The sequence below is a fragment of the Camelus ferus genome, chromosome 4, assembly GCF_009834535.1.
Source record: "Camelus ferus isolate YT-003-E chromosome 4, BCGSAC_Cfer_1.0, whole genome shotgun sequence".
NCBI classification, from domain to species: domain Eukaryota; kingdom Metazoa; phylum Chordata; class Mammalia; order Artiodactyla; family Camelidae; genus Camelus; species Camelus ferus.
The window spans coordinates 73,651,470-73,666,734 of NC_045699.1; the positions used below are offsets into that span (position 1 = coordinate 73,651,470).

At 61.5% G+C, this 15,265-nt stretch overlaps 1 protein-coding gene and 2 long non-coding RNA genes across 6 annotated transcripts in view; 1 reads left to right on the forward strand and 2 right to left on the reverse strand.

Annotated features, from left to right (window-relative positions):
* Positions 1–9,248, reverse strand: part of VAV2 (vav guanine nucleotide exchange factor 2) — a 168,414-nt gene extending 159,166 nt beyond the window's left edge. For 3 of the 4 annotated variants that reach the window (XR_004319565.1, XM_032478856.1, XM_032478855.1), the window contains exon 1: positions 8,383–8,586. Coding sequence is in view for 3 of the 4 variants with exons in the window: in XM_032478856.1 (XP_032334747.1) it covers positions 8,383–8,586 (204 nt within the window). In the remaining variant the exon portion in view is untranslated. Of the gene's footprint in view, positions 1–8,382 lie in introns of all 4 variants that reach the window. The other variant, XM_032478854.1, reaches the window with a different exon arrangement.
* LOC116663312 lies at positions 130–1,621 on the reverse strand. The gene is made up of 3 exons (XR_004319567.1): positions 1,507–1,621; positions 789–881; positions 130–252 (listed from the first exon to the last, which is right to left on the reverse strand). It is a non-coding gene; the product is annotated as an uncharacterized LOC116663312 (long non-coding RNA).
* Positions 9,249–9,781: 533 nt separating the features above from the next.
* Positions 9,782–14,901, forward strand: LOC116663313. Its single transcript, XR_004319568.1, has 2 exons — positions 9,782–11,318; positions 11,832–14,901. It is a non-coding gene; the product is annotated as an uncharacterized LOC116663313 (long non-coding RNA).
* Positions 14,902–15,265: the final 364 nt, after the last annotated feature.

Here is a 15,265-nt window from a genome sequence, read left to right on the forward strand (position 1 = left end):
CAGCGCCCCCTCATGATAGGCCTGAACATCACTCCAGGCCATGTGCCCGTTCCAGCTCAGAGCAGGCAGGAAGCACGCTGGCAGAGAGGCCCCCAGCACCTCCTCCAGGAAGCCTGCCTCAGCTTCCTGAGTGGCAGCCCCCAGCCTCCTGCCTGCTGCCTTTCTCTGCATCTCTCTTTCTTCACGAATCCTTTATTCTGTCTCCCTCCCCTCAGAAGGACACGGTTCTCTCTTCTGCCTTCTGCCGGATGCCTGGGGGTGGATGTTCGGTGAATGGGACTTGAGTAATGCCAGAGTGACACTCTCCCAGTCACCTGGGAGCAAGTGAGGGGACCCCCCCCCCGGAAGCTACACGGCCAGAAGGCAGAGCCGGCCAGCCCCAGGCCATCTCTGGCTCCAGGCCCTGCGTGGTCCCCGAGACTCCTCGTCCGCAGAGGCCCGTGCAAGGGTTGGTTTTCCGGTGGAATGAAGAGCGAAGTGAAGGGTCCTCCAGGGACTGAGGGACACGGGCAAGTTGTTGAGGCCTCGGCCCCCACGCAGCTGTGCGACCTCAGGACGGCCTGTCACCTCTCTGTTAACCCGGGCACAGCCTCACAGGGTCTCACAGGGTCACCCGAGGCCCGGGGGAGGTGCTATGGCTAGGCAGCCAGAGAACAAAGTTTCCCAGGACAGGGAGCGGCCAGGCAGCAGCCATCTGCCTGGGGGGCAGAGTGGGAACCCCCCACCCCAGCCTCTGCCCCCATAGAGCTCATCTCTGCAGCAACCACCCATTTCCAACCCTTAGTTACCTAACGGCATCCAGTTTTCAACACCAGCTCAAGTGCCACCTCCTCCATGAAGCCCTCCAGTCTCCCTGGCCCCAGGGATCCAAGCTTCTGCACCTGCTGAGGACCAGCACCACCTCAAAGGACATGACAGCAAGTCCTGCCCCCTCCAACCCCAGACTCCCTCGGAAGGAAACAGCAGAGGATGTGAGACCCCTTTTGGCAGGTGTTCCCCCATCACCCTCAGAGGAAATGGCAGGGCTGCCATCCCCCAACCCTGGGCCCTCCACCCCTCAGCCAAGGATCCTCCATCCATCTCCTCCCCCACCCCCACCCCCCACCGCCTGGGGTGGAAGGGTAAATTAAGAGAGGGAGGGGCAGAGCCGGGGCCCTGGCAGTCCACCCTCCAGGCTCTGCTGCGGCTGGGCCCCCAGAGGCAACGCGAAGCCAGGTGGACAGTGGAGGGGAGGGAAGGCAGCTGGCCCAGGAGGCAGCGGGGAGTTAGGACCAGTGTCCAGCCGTGGGGAGCAAGCCAGGCCCCTGGGCATGGGGAGGGGGCACGTGCTCTGAGACTGACCCGGCCTGGTTGGAGGCAGGCTCTTACTTTCTCTCTAAGCTCCCCCAACAGCCTGCGAGAGCCCCCTTCCAGATGGGGAGATGGGGGCTCAGCCAGGCCAGTGACCTGTCATCACTGGATCCTCGCCACAACGTAGCGCTGCCCTGCAGCCGTCAGGCAGCGCACCTCACTCACTACATGCTGGAGGACCTGTCCTCGGCCAGCGCCGCTCCAGACGTGAGGGGCCTCAGCCTCCCCGGCGGAGAAGTGGGGCTGAGAGCAAAGCCCCAGCCACACGCGCTCCGCGACGCGAGGAGGTCGCCCAGGCAGCGCTCAGCACACTTCCTGGCACAAGATCAGCAGTGGAAAAGCTTTGTTCTACGGAACACTTCCTGTGTGAGCAGCCGACGCCAAGGGCTCTGGACACAAAAGGAGACACGACCGTGATTCATGCAAACTGTGATGGGAGCCGGGAGGGGGCAGCCTGGAGGACGCGGCCACCTTCGCCGGCCCCGGAAAGGGCTCTAAGCAGACGGGGAGCAGCGGCCTGGCTCCATGCCTGGTTTTGTACAGCCTACAGACCTTAGTAGAAAGGTTTTTAGGATTTCATGGCAGGGGAGGGAGAATAGGATTTCATAACACACGAAAAGTATATGAAATTCAAATTTCATTCTCCAGAAATAAATGTTATCGGTCACAGCCACACACTCGTTTACAGATCATCCACAGCTGCCCTCGCACTGTGAGGGCAGAGGTGAGTTCTTGCGACAGAGACCGTCTGGCCCACAGGGCCAGAAATATTGACTGCCTGGCCCCCGACATAAAACGTTTGCCAACAGCTGCTCTGGGAGGGGGTGGCTGTGGCCGGCTGGGTGCCAAAGGAGAAGGAGCTGGATTCAAGGCGGGCAGTCAGAGAGGAGGGCCACCTGGTAGGGCCCCAGTCCCAGAGCTGCAGGGCATCAGCCTAAACCAGGGCACCCCACGCCGGCCCCGGCAGCACCGTCTTCTGGGAAGCCACAGCCACAGACATGGCCTGGGCACAGGAACAGGAGGCAGGGGCCGGAGGACACCATGCTGCCAAGGAGGGGACATCCTCGGTCGCCAGGACCTCGTGGGGGCTGAAATGAGGCACCAGGGCGGGGGCACCTTGTGGCTACCCACCTCTGTCAGCTGAGCCCCCATGACCCCACCCCAAGCCCCAAGACACATCATTTCCGGGGCTCAGAGCAGAGGAGGTTGGTCCCCCAAGATGGCCTCCCCAGCCAACACACAGCATTCTTTTTGGTTTGACCCCAGCGGCCCACACCAAAGCCAGATCTTCATAATCAGCGCACACGGCACAAACAGGTCACGTGCCACCAACACCAGCTTGTGCCCTCCCACAACCTGCGCAGGTGACACGCACCAGCCTTTCCTGCTGACTCCAGACCCCAGCCTCAAACCCTGCCCCACACAGCCCTGCAAGTGCCCCTCTGGTCAGCAGGTCAGTGCTAAACACCAGGCTCCAGGTCCACCGGCCTCCACTCCCCCCTCCCCTCCCCTCCCCCTCCCCACCCCCTCCCCCACGCCCTCCCCCTGCTGCACACACTGGGGGCCACAAACTCTGCCACCTGGAAATGCTAATGTTCGGGAAATCAGTGTTTCTCAAGCTTCTTGTCATTACCCTCCCCCTTAGGAGCCTTTCCAGGCACTTGTCCTAACTGCCCTCCCCACATGAAATTTTAATACCACAAGATGTACTGTGTATCTGTTTTGTTCCCTCTGCACATCTGTGTTTGATACTTAAAGAGAACGTGATTTCTTCACCTCAGCAGATCTGATTCCCAGCCCGCTGGGCACGGGTGAAATAAAATATATTATGAGAATTAACGAGACACATTTCTTTTTACTTTTTAAACATGACCCCCAGAAATTTTAAAAGACAGATGCAGTCACACATTTCTACTTGGCAGCGCTAAAGAGACAGAAAACAAATACACATGTGAACGTGTGCAGCCCAATGTGTGCACGCAGACACACACACGCCTGTGTTTACTCAGATGCACACACGGCCCTGGTCTGACTGCTGAGAGCGTCTGGAGGTGCGGACACCCCAGCAGCAGGTGTACCTGCGCCCGGATCTCGGCTTCTACATACGCCTCTGCCCTGCGGAGCCAGCTCCTTAAACACACGCCTGCGTCCTGAGCTTGGACAAGATAAGATACAAGAGGAGCTTAGATGTCTTGTGCCCCGAAAGAGACAATGCTCCAAAAATGATGGGAGGCTCAAGAAGACATATGGAAGCCAGCTTTAAGCAATTCCCACTAGTCACGCCTGAGCCGATCTGGGCATCAAAATAAACAGTGACAAACACAGATAATACTCCGCGGAGTAAGACGAGAAACCGTCAACCAAAGTGGTGGAGAGAGAGAGAAAAGAAAGGAAAAGAAAAAGCGAAGAAAGCAGAAGGTGGGACTAGACCCCGAAGCTGTCTCAAAGTTCCTTCCTGGGAATATTTGTGACCTCCGAGGGGGGACAGAGGGCCTTCACGGTGGAGACCCCGGCAAACACTGCCTTCATCAGGTGATCAAAGCCAACACCCCCAGCAAGGGGACACTTGGAAACCACGTGCCACCTTGCTAGACAGGATGTCAGGACAAGGCAGCATCGTGGCTGCCCCGACCCCTACGGGTGCAAAGCCTGAATCCAACCCAAAAGGAGGGACATTCTGCAAATAAACCCAGGGAAGGTTCTGCCTGGAACCTTCAAAAGCAACAAGGTTGGGAAAATCAAAGACAGGCTGAGGGGTGGCCCAGCCCTCAGGTTGACCCTTTGCTGAAAGGGGCATTTGTGGACACATGGGTCTTCTGGGCTCAGGTGGCTGCACTGTGGTTGTGGAGGGGACCCTCATCTGTAGGAAGCACACAGAAACACTCGGGGATACAGGGCACCGAGTCACCAACTTCCTCTCAAGTGTGTCAGGATATTTTCAAAATTAAAAAGAAATCAGACTCAAAAAGAAGGAAAGAAACAGCTTCCTTGTTTCCGCTAGAATCGGCCCCTCACACCCCGCGGCCTCAGGAACTGTGTCCTGCCTGCATTCTGGACACTCTCTGGACACCTGAAGGCCATGTCTTCGTCCACGGGCACCTTGTCAACCCACTGTGTGTCCTGCTCACCAGGAGGCGTCTCGGAGCAGGGACTGGACCCCTGCCTGGCAGCCAGGGGCCCAGTGACCATTCCTCGAAGGAAGGACCAGAGCGACAAAGGAGCAGAGGCCCGGCTTTGCAGGACCCAGGAAGGAAGCCTGGGGAGGGCTCACCCCGGTTTGGAGGCGGAGGGCCACCACACACGGATGCCGGCATCCCCCACTCGGAAGCTCTCCAGCTCCTGGGTTTTGGAGAGTGAGCAGCAAGGGTGTGGCTCCCAAACGATGTGGGTTTTACTAAAGCAAAGTGTGGAAAGGAAGAGTTAGAGGTACATACCATGCACATGGCATGGGGAGGCAAGGGCCAGGCTCGCAACGCAGCAGGGTGGGAAGAGAGTGAAATCAGAGGCGGCTTCCTGGAGGAAGGGCCAATAGACTGGCTCCTCCGGGAAGATCCAGGGCAAAAGGAGAGGAAGTCTTCCAGCAAGGGCACAGCACACGATGGACACTGATGGAAAAGGTGTGGGGGCGGAGGGGGCAGGCTGGAGCGTCAGACACGAGGCAGGGACGGGAAGGACTGGAGGCTGGAGGTGTGGGCAGTGGGAAACCCTGGCGGGCTCGGGTCCCAAACAGATGGGGTCCCCAGTCTGTTCTACGGGGAGAAGGCCTGCCGGGTGGTGCGGTCAAGAGTCTGGGCGGCGGTGCCTCAAAGGTTCAAACGCAGGGGCTGTCTGCTGGCATCAGCAAACTCAGGACCTCATAACTGAAGCTGCTCCAGGCACACACGCTCTCTTATTAAGATCAGCAGATTGTGGCCATGCCTAATTAGTGTAATTAAACCCAAGGTGGCTTCTAGGCATTTTGGATATAAAAAAACTAAAAATAAAGCATACCCTGCTGGCTCCGGAAGGACACGACAAAGGGGCAACTTGCATCCATCCCTGAACACCTACCAGTACCTGGCTCTGTATACAGCAGACACTCAGTAAGTGCACACTGCTATTATGCCCCTTTAGGGCCAATAACCCACCTGAGGTCAACTCAGACGGAAGGGGGACTCGAAATGCTGTCCTCTAAAAACAGGATGTCACCAGAAGAAGCCAGTGTGGCACTCTGGAGCGAGGGGCTATGTGGCAGGCATTTGAGCTGACGGGCCCATGGACAGGCACCCCATGACAGCAGGGAGGGGGACAGGCCCTGCCCACTCGCCAGCAAAGTGTCCAGATTCCCCACAGGAAACAGGCACGCACTCCCCCCCCATCCATCCCACGGAAACAGACACACCACGAACCACCGAGAAGGAGGCCGGGCATCCAGCAGGGCCCGCCCAACATCGGAGGCGAAGCTTGTGGAATCACAATCTGCCTAAACCGTCCTAGCAGGGAGACCTAAGTTCACGCGCTAGTTTTACCTCTTACTATCTGTGTGACCTGGGGAAGTCACTCGACCTCTCTGAGCTGCAGTCTCATTTATGAAGCAGGGGTGGCATGCCCCTCCCCAGATCGTGCCCAGCCTAGGGCGGGATGGGTGAGAAAGGGCAGCCACGACTGTTCTGGTGATGCAACCACCGGGGACCAAGAGGACCACGTCCTTTCCGTCCCCCACCTAGGGAAGATAAGCCCCCCAGAGAGCAAAGAGCAGCCACACAGAGAGCCCACCGGGTTCCTCTTCCAAGCCCTGCACGGCCACACGTGGTAGGAACAATGGTTTCATTCATTGTGAGGACACAGATGGGGCCACCCAGCTCACTGCCTGACCTGGCGGACACAGGTTTACGGAGCACCCACAGTCATCCCTGTGCCAGCAACCAACACACAGAGATCCATGTGACCAGCCCCACCCTCCACATGACAACAGACAAGCTGAGGTCAGGAAGACGAGCCCTCGGCGGTAACTGCCAGTGTCCAGGCGCCCCTCTGAAAACTGCTGATGTCCCCTCAGCGCGGCATTAAGGCCCTTCTCTGACTTTGCTCACCAAATCCTCCCAACATGGCTATAATGTGGCCACTAGTTCAGCCCCCATTACATACATAGATGGCGAAACTGAGGCCCCAAAGGTTGTCACTACGGGGGAGGTGACAGCGCCAGGTGCCAGTAAGAGCACGTGGCCATGAAGGCACAGACACTCGCCCATCTGGTTCTCCTCCCCAGCCCCCCTCAACACCACTTCACCCAGCCTGGGGCAGGGGTGCTGGACAGGACTTTGCCGGTTTCAGTGTTGCTGGCCCGAGGGTGGCTCCAGGGACCCCAGGAAGACTGCGCTTCCAGCGCAGGGGCTGAGCCAAGCTATATGCCACAGCCAGCACCCCTTCCTCCCCGATCCTGCCCAAATCCAGCGGACCCACCCACCCCGGGCTGGGCCCTGGGCCCCAACCTCTCTGCCAGTCAGTCGGGAACCTCCAGGAGCCAGCAAGCCTGGGCAGCCCCTGCAGTTCACAGCCAGAGGCTGACACGCCCGCGCAAGGCCCAGCTTTGCCCTCAGCGGCTCTTCTTCCCCTCGGTTCCTCCAGCCACCAAGTGGGGCAAGTCCTTCCCAGCCCCCAGGGACCGCGGGTGACGGCAGAGGAGAGGACTGGATCTGTGAAAGCATTCTGCAGCCAGGACAGCTGGCCCCAGGACCTCGGGCTACTTAGCACTGAGTGTGCCCAAAGACGGCACTGGCTTCAGGGGAGCCTGAGGACCAGAAGGCAGGTCAGTGCGGCCAGGGCTCCCTCACCGGGCCACCCGCCTCCGTGGTGCTGGGGTATCACTACAGAGTGGGAAGGCAGCCCCTTCCCCTCCCCAGGACTTTTCTTTGCCAGCAGCCACCCTCCATCTTCCCTGGAGTGGAGGGGGGTGCCCCCATCTCCTTGGAAACACGATCACAGCCAAAGGGCAGAGGCCATGCAGCCCAGCCTGGAAAAGCAGTGACTCACTCCATCCCTCCCTCCCCCAGCCCATTTTCCGATGTCATGCTTGTGAATGGCCGTTGTCCACTCAGACTTGCCGAGGGTCACAGAAGAAGGGGCTGCGGGGCTAGCAGGAAGGTGGCTCCTGAGGAACACAGGCCAGACCTCCGGTGGCCCCCTGGTCCCCTTGGGCACCTAGGGCCCTTTCAAAGGTGCTGGGATGGGGGTTGCACGGCTGGGGAGAGTAGGACAGGAGATTCTATTCTGCTTAAGTCTTAACCAAGTTCCCTTTAAGGGGCCAAGAAAGGCAGCTCCTGCCGGCCAAGGAGACATCTTCCTGCCTGCCCGCAGCCACATGCGCCTCAACCGCGACAAAGACCACACTTGAGGAAGCAAAGGCGCTCCCGATGCCAGTAAGTTTGCGACCCTAAGGATCTGGTGCTGCTTGCATCACCCCCACCTCAGGGTTCAGGAGGACGCAGAGGCCAGCAAGGGGGTCGGCACCCCCAGCCCACCAGCTCCCTCAACCGCCAGGGCTCCCAGCTCCCAGCCCTGCCCGGCCGGGCCCCTCCCGCTGCGCCCCGAGCCCAGCGGCCCGCTCCTTCGTCCTCCGGGGCATCCAGCCACCAGTCGCGAAGCTGGGGTATGCCACGCCTGTCGAGGCCACCGGCCCGGTGGGATTTCCGAGGTCGAAAGGAACCCTCACTGGGTCCTGGCGCCAGGGCCTGGGAGACGGGGAGGCGGTGGTAAGCACACCGCCAGGGTTTCCCTCACTCCGGGAGGCGCAGCCCCAGTCCCGGGCGCTCCCAGGCAGTGCCCGCAGGCAGAGATGCGCGCCCCAGGTTTGGGGGACTTTGGCCAACTTCGTGCCTCCCGGGTTCGCCCCTCGGAGGAGCGGGCTCAGAGGCCTGGGACGCGCCCCCTCTCCGCTCCCGGTCCCCCCGCCTGCAGACGTCCCTGAGCAGCCGCTCCGACCAAGGTCCCGGGACCGCCTGGCGGCGCCAACACCCGCGGACCAGGGCCCCTCTGGCGCGCCCAGACCCTCACCTGGGACATCTGCGGCCGGAAGTTGATGTCCTTGAGATCAATGGAGCCGGGGGAGAGGTTGTGTAGCAGCTGGCACAGGAGGACGCCGTCGCGCAGCGCCTGTGCCAGGTCGAAGACCACGGCCGAGGGCCACACGACCCGGTGGTTGGGCGGCAGGACCTTGCAATCGATAAGCCAGCGGCCACATTGCCGCCACTGCTCCATGGCGCCCGCAGCGCCCGCCCGCCCGCTGCGTGCTGGGCCGACAGGCTCAGGGCAGCGCTCTGGCCAAAGTGCGGCGGCCGCGGGGCATACCGCCCGCCCGCGCGGGGCTCGGCGGCCGGGGCGGGGCTTCGCGCTGGCGGCCCCGGGTCCCCGCTGCGCCGCCGCGCGTCCCCTCCTCTTCCTCCTCCTCCGGCTCCTCGCGGGCCGCCGCTCCCGCCCACGTGCGGTCGTGGGGCGGGCGCAGGGCAGCGCGCTGGATCCCCCCCCTTCACACACCCAAGTCCCCCCGGGACCCGGACCGGGCTCCGTGCAGCCCGCCTCCGCAGCGCCCCACGATCCGCCCTGCCGGGCGCCGCATTCTTAGCTCGGGGCGCCCGGAGGCCGCCGCAGCTTCTGCCCCGCCCGAGACAAAGGCCCGGCGGGTCGCTCGCTCCGCGCGTCCGGGGCCTGGGCCGCCCTCGCCGCCACCGCTTTGTTCGCCCTGCCTTCGGGCTCAGCGCTCGGCGCCCAGCGCTCCGATTCCGCGGCTCGGCGGCTCCAGGGCTCGGGGGGGCGCGGGGGCGCGGCCACGGGCGGGGTGGGGGCGGGGCCGGCGCGCGCGCCTGGCCCCGCCCCCGCCCCCCCACTTCCTGCCCCGCTACCGCTCGCGAAAGTTGCGGAGGGCGGGGGCTGCGGCGCGGCCGGGGCCCGGGGTCCGTCGACTTTCTTCGAGGGCCGTCAGGACTCTGAGGCAGCTCTGCGCCCGGGGCGCGCGACCGCGCCTGCGGGGTGATAGCCAGTCGTTGTCTCCGCGTCCCTCTGGCGTTTCAGAAGATCAGGAGGTGGCCCCTGTCGCGCTGCGCGTCTCTGCGTGGGCCTTCGGGAAGGACAGACCCTACCGAGGGCACCGACCGGGCCGAGGCGTCCCGCAGCCGCTCGGTCCGTCGAGCGGCCCCCGCGGGATCATTCGAGGCAGGAGGCGCACAGGCCGGAGACTCTCCTGGAGCGCCTTCCCATCCTATGCCCTGGCCAGGGACCCGCAGGAAGCCCCCGCCCCACCTCGACCCCGCACAAAGGCTCAGAGTCTCCTGTTTTGTAACCCAGAGGCCTGCTACTCGCAGCTGCCCGGAGGGCAAGTCCTGGCGTCCGAGATGGAATACGTGACAGCAAGTGGGAGAGAGGGAAAAAGATGCGGCCAGACCCGCGGCCCGGGCGGCAGCCCGCCTCCCTGCTGGCTGCGGGGCCCACTGACCCCGCCTTGAACTCCTTCCTGGGCCACGCCCTCTGGGAGGGGGCGGGCCTGCTCGCTGCAGCTGGCCCCCGTGACAGTGGGAGGGCTTCTAGGACAGAAAGAGCCTATCTGGCCGTGAAATGATGTAGATCCTGACTCGGCCGTCGGGAGCCCTGGGTTCTCAGCACTGATGTGCTGGGTGACTCTGGGGAAATCTGATCTCCTCTCTAAGACTGGCTCAGGCACGGAGTGGGGGTGGGGTGACCAATCTCTGAGCACCCCCACACACTTGGGTTGAACCCTGGACCCGTGTTAGCTGGGGCAGCCCGGGGCAGCTGCCCGCGTAGCCCAGTTCCCCTCCTCCTCTGGTATTCTTGGTACAGAAGCCAGGGCAGAGCGACACCCCCACCTCACTGTGAGCCCAGCAAGGGTCCCCTGAGCCCTCTGTTCTGGGCCCTCTGCAGAGAGTCAGACTTGCCCCCTTCCCAAACTGAGGAGGAAGCATGGGGACCCAGGCCAGGTTCTGGCTCATGGAGCGACGTGGAGGAGGAGCTGGCCTCCCAGGGCGCACCCCAGACCCTGGCAGGAATAAAGTCAGGCCAAGTGGCCAGTGACCTCTAAGTTCCTGCCCGGGCGTCCTTCCTGCGAGGAAATGGGTGCGGCAGCTTCACGAACCTGGACAGGAAGGAGCTGCTTCAGCTGGGGGGGATTGAGCCTGCCTTGCCCAAGACAAAAGGATATAACCCCACGGCAGCAGGCGGATTCCTCCACCATCTCCCCAAGAAATCGCAAAGTGGGCTTCATCGCCTCCAGCCCCCCACTCTGAGAGCCTGCACAGACAGGCACCTTCCCCTGGCAGGGACGCCTCCCTCTCTGTAGACTGGGGGGCGCCCCACTCCGTCAGAACTGCTCGTGAGGAATGAACAGGATTCTTCATCCAGGAGCTTTGCACAGTGCTTGGGCCAGATGGGGTACCCTCTTCATGTCCTCGCTGCCCTCGGCCTTCCTGCCTGGGCAGGGAACCGGCCAAGACGATGAGCCAGGACTGGGACACAGGCAGGCACCCGCCAGCCCGCAGCACTGATGATCATCTGCCGCCCCCTGCTGGGTGCAGAGGGCACTGTTGCCACCTGGCTGCCCCTTGGGCGGGCGCTGCCCAGCGGCACCAAGAATCAGGTTTAGCCTGGAGAATAGCCCCCGAGAACCAGGCCTCGCCACTGAGCCAGTCACAGTACCTTCCTGACTCCCAGTGTCCTGATGTGGACGACAAGGACAGGACCCACCCTGTGTGCCTCCCAGGATTTGGGGAAGGTGCTGCAGGAAGGCTGGATGGTTGTGAACGCATGAATGAAACTTTCTCCTCCCCTTAACGGAGGCACCAGGGAGGGAGCACATGTACGCCAAGCAGGCGCTCTACTGCCAAGCTGTACGTACCCACCAACCCCCGAATGAAGGAAACGATGGAAACTCTCTTCCAAATGCTTGGTGTGTGATGAGCAGGTCCGGACTGTGTCAGCTCAAAGTATGTATCAGGAAGAGGGGACACCGTTCCAGAAACTCTTAGCACCATCCGCGTCTTCTCAGACGCAGAGCTGTTTGCTGGAACCGCCTCTGGCACCCCTCTGGGGGCACCATTGCCTCCACGTTCTATAGAGAGGGCACCCTGGAGAGGAGCTCACAGACTGTACAGGAACGGTCCCCGCCGGCAGCTGCAGCTCAGCTTGGCCCACGTGTGGTGCCATCAGTTTTCCTCAGTGAGGGAGGATGGGCCCAGGAGAGGCAGGAAGCTGGGGCTCCCAGCCCAGTGGAGCAGGTGGAACCCAGGGGCGGGAGTCACGTTTGCCAAAGTATGGAAGGAGGGTCCCAGGCCCCCTCTTCCTGGGCCCCTCAGCCTCCACCCGCACCACCCGTTCCCCCTCAGTCTGCCCTCAGCAGCCACCAAGGACCCAGTCCAAGCTTAGCGAGGCCTCGTCACTCTCCTGCCCAGAGAGGACTCCCCTTCACCAGAGACAAAATCAGATCTCTTCCCCTGCAGGTCCTGTGTGGTGCACCCCGCCCCTGAACAACCTCACTTCCTGCAGCTCTCCAGCCACGCCCAGCACGCCCCAGCCTCAGGGCATTTGCACCTGCCACCCCTCTGCCTGGGACTCGCCCAGATGGCCGTGTGGCTCACAGCCTCACTTCCTGTGCTGAGCCTCCTCCCACCACATGACTCCCTCTACTTCTGTGCACTTCTCGCCACCGTGTCTGTTCCTGAATGGCTCAGTCTCGGCCCTCTAGACTGTCAGCTCTGGCAGCAGGGCCCACCTCTGGTCCTGTCCCCAGTTCACTCCCAGCACCGTGAACTGGGCTCAGCTTATGGGAGGTAGTCCAGAAACACGTGTTGAATGCAACACCAGAAGAATAAACCGACAGCTCAGCAAAGCGCAGCAACTGCAATCTTACAACCGAACGTCTCCTGTCATGGAAGTCAGACAAGAGCAATCTGAATCAGAGGCTTAAAGACAGGCTGTGTAATCCACTGAATTGCAGCATATTTTACCATCATGAAGGGAATCTAGAACATTCCACTCCATAAGAGCTGCACCGACTTAGCACAATATTCTCACGGTCTTTGTTATTGTGATCGCTGCTCCTATTTCTTGAGCACGGGCGGCTGGCCTGAGGGGGTTGTGTGTGTCACCTGGTCCCCATTAAGCCTCCCAGTTATAGTCATCGCTTCTGTTCTTAGCTGTTAAATGCAGAAATCCAGCACATTGGGAGCTGCCCGGCGTCACAGCACGATGCGAAGGAGTCGGGCCCAAACGCCGGGCCTCCCCGGCAGCTGCTCACCCACCCACATCTTGCTGTTGCAAGGAGTTTCTGTGCCCGGCACCTAATTCTGTCGGGTGACACACTGGTTTGGGTGGAGAGGAATCGAGGGAGACGGGAAAATGCTGTGGTGTCGAAAAACACGGAGATACTGACTCAGCAGCGGAACGCAGAGCCGGGAAGGCAGGCTCGCCACGCACGCTCGGCACGGCCGCTGCGGGAGCCGGCGCGCGCGCGCTCGGGAGCGGCGGGGCCGGCGGGGAAGTGGCTGCTGGGGAAAGAGCCGGTGTCCCAGCTGAAGGAGGACCCGGCACAGAAGTGCTGCCACCGGCCCGGAGCTCCAGGGAGCCTGGAGACAGCAGGGTCTGGGTGGGTCCCAGAGGAGGCCTTTGGAGGAAGATCAGGCCGCTTGGTGCCCGGGCCTCTCACTCCGGCCTCGCAGGGAATGATGCCCAGCTCCGGGCCGTGCGCTTTACTGAACTGTTTGCAGGTGACGGGTCTCAGAGGACCTGCCCAAGGTTAGGCGCCGCGCAGAGCTGGGGTTGGATCCCTGGTCTGAAGACCGAGTCTGATTCCTGCAACACTTCCAGCTGGGGTCTTGGCTTCTGCTTCTGGCTGATGTATGATGGGCCCCAGGCAGCAGCACGGGGTGGGGGGTTCTGAGTCCACAAACGCCCCACCAGGCCTCCTGGGCAGCCGCGGAGTTGCCCTTGTCGGTGGGAGTCCTCCTGGCTGGGGAGACACCAGGAACCTGCTCTGCACAGGACACGCGTGAACCTTCATGTGTTGTGTGTGGTGCGGGCCGCAGTGGGAGGGCTGGAGCGCTTCCTGCGCCCCTTCAAACATCTGCGACTGCTCCCTTCCACACAGGCCTCGTCAGAAAAACACTCGCAGCCAGACCAGGGGGTTCTTCCACCCAGCTTTACCCCAAATTCCAAGAGTCACTGCGAGGTCTCAGTGCTTCTCGTCGACGGGGTCCTTATTCCATAGCCAGGGTCCCAGGGCAGGACTGGGATCTGCTCAGGCCAAGGCCCCCCTCCGAAGCCAGAGCCCACCCCTCCATCTTCCACCCCTCCCTCCCACATCCCTCCATCCCTCCCCCATCCCTCCCCCTCCTCTATCCAGAGAGTACTGAGCACTGGCCTTGTTCGTGGGGGAGGGGAAGCGAACATTTCAACTCTTCCCAACATGACTGGGTGAAGGAATTATTCTCACGTCCAAACCACATGAACACACACATTTTGCAAATTCCATTTGCAGCTACCTCATGCAAATTCAGCTGTCACAATTTCCCGGGAGACCATAGGTGCAGAGAAAGACCATCCGGCCCGTCTTGGAGTCAGACGATGCCCCACTGGGTTGGGGAGTGTGGCTTTTTACATTTTGTTCAAAGACGCAAAATGCGGACTTTTCACTGTTTGTCGCTTCGACTTTCAAAATTAAGTCCAATAGTGTAGTCCACGGATCGCACACCGAACTGTGACCGCTGATGTCTTACCGCCAGGGGTCCTTGTCTGAGCCCCTCCTACCCACTGCAAGGGGGCTCTGCTCTCCTCCGCAGGCGCTGTGAGGTCAGGGCGCGGGCAGGGTTACTTGAGGCTTTAAGTAGGGAAGGCCTCCCAGACTTAACGCCTTTGTAGGCAGGAGGCCGAAAAGTCCAGACTGGGGGCAGATCCTGGATTTCTTCAGAAGCCAGCTCATCGTGACACCAACAGGCCACCTCACCAAAGGACAGAGGTGGGAATCCAGTCTGACCGAGGGAAGCCCAGGCCCCGTGCAGCTGTCTGTGCATTATGGGACCCAAGGGGTGGCCCAGGGGCCGCTGTTACTGAAGCTGGCAGTAGGCAGACTGGGCTGTGACACTCCGGCTGCTGGGAGCTCTGGCTCTCATGGAAAGGACCAGCATCCCGAGGGATTCAGGACACAGGGCCGAGGAGAGCCCGGTCCAAATCTGTCCCTGCTTTGCCTTTACTGGTGTCCAGTGCTGCCTCGACCTGGGCAGGAGACAGCCCACCTCCTGCAGCCCCGCCACCTCCCCAGGCAATAGGTCAGCACAGCCAGACCCCCGCGCGAGCGCTCCGAACCCTAGAACAAGCGCATCACCCCCAAGAGACAGCCTGCGCCCCGGAGCTGCCGGCCCCCGTTCCCCGCCCACGCCACGCCTGGCAGCCTCGGATCTGTCTGGCTCCGTGATTTGCCTGCTCCGGACATTTTCACGTCTGTGTAGCCTTCTTTCAGAATAATGTCAAGGCCCATTCATGTTGTAGTGGTGCGAATAAATACTCCGCACCTGTTTTTGTTTGTTTTGTTTTGCTTTGCTTTGGGGGTGTGTGATCGCGTTTTTATTTGTTTAGAGGGGGCGCTGGGGATTGAACCCGGGACCTCGTGCCTGCTGAGCCATGCCCTCCCCGAAACGTGCCTTTGTTTCGTCGAAGTGGATCTGATTTACAGCGCCATGCTGGCGTCTGGTGCACAGCGCAGTGACTGAGCCGCACTTGGACACACTGCTTTCCAGACCTTGCCTTTCTGGCCTTCCTCATGTGCTGAGCTGACCCTAGGAGGGCCTGGGGTCCCTCAGAGAGAAAGGCCACAAGTGAGGGCTCCCGAGTCCCAGGCAGCCACTCTGCGCCCTGAGCCAGCGCTTTGTCTCCGAGAGTC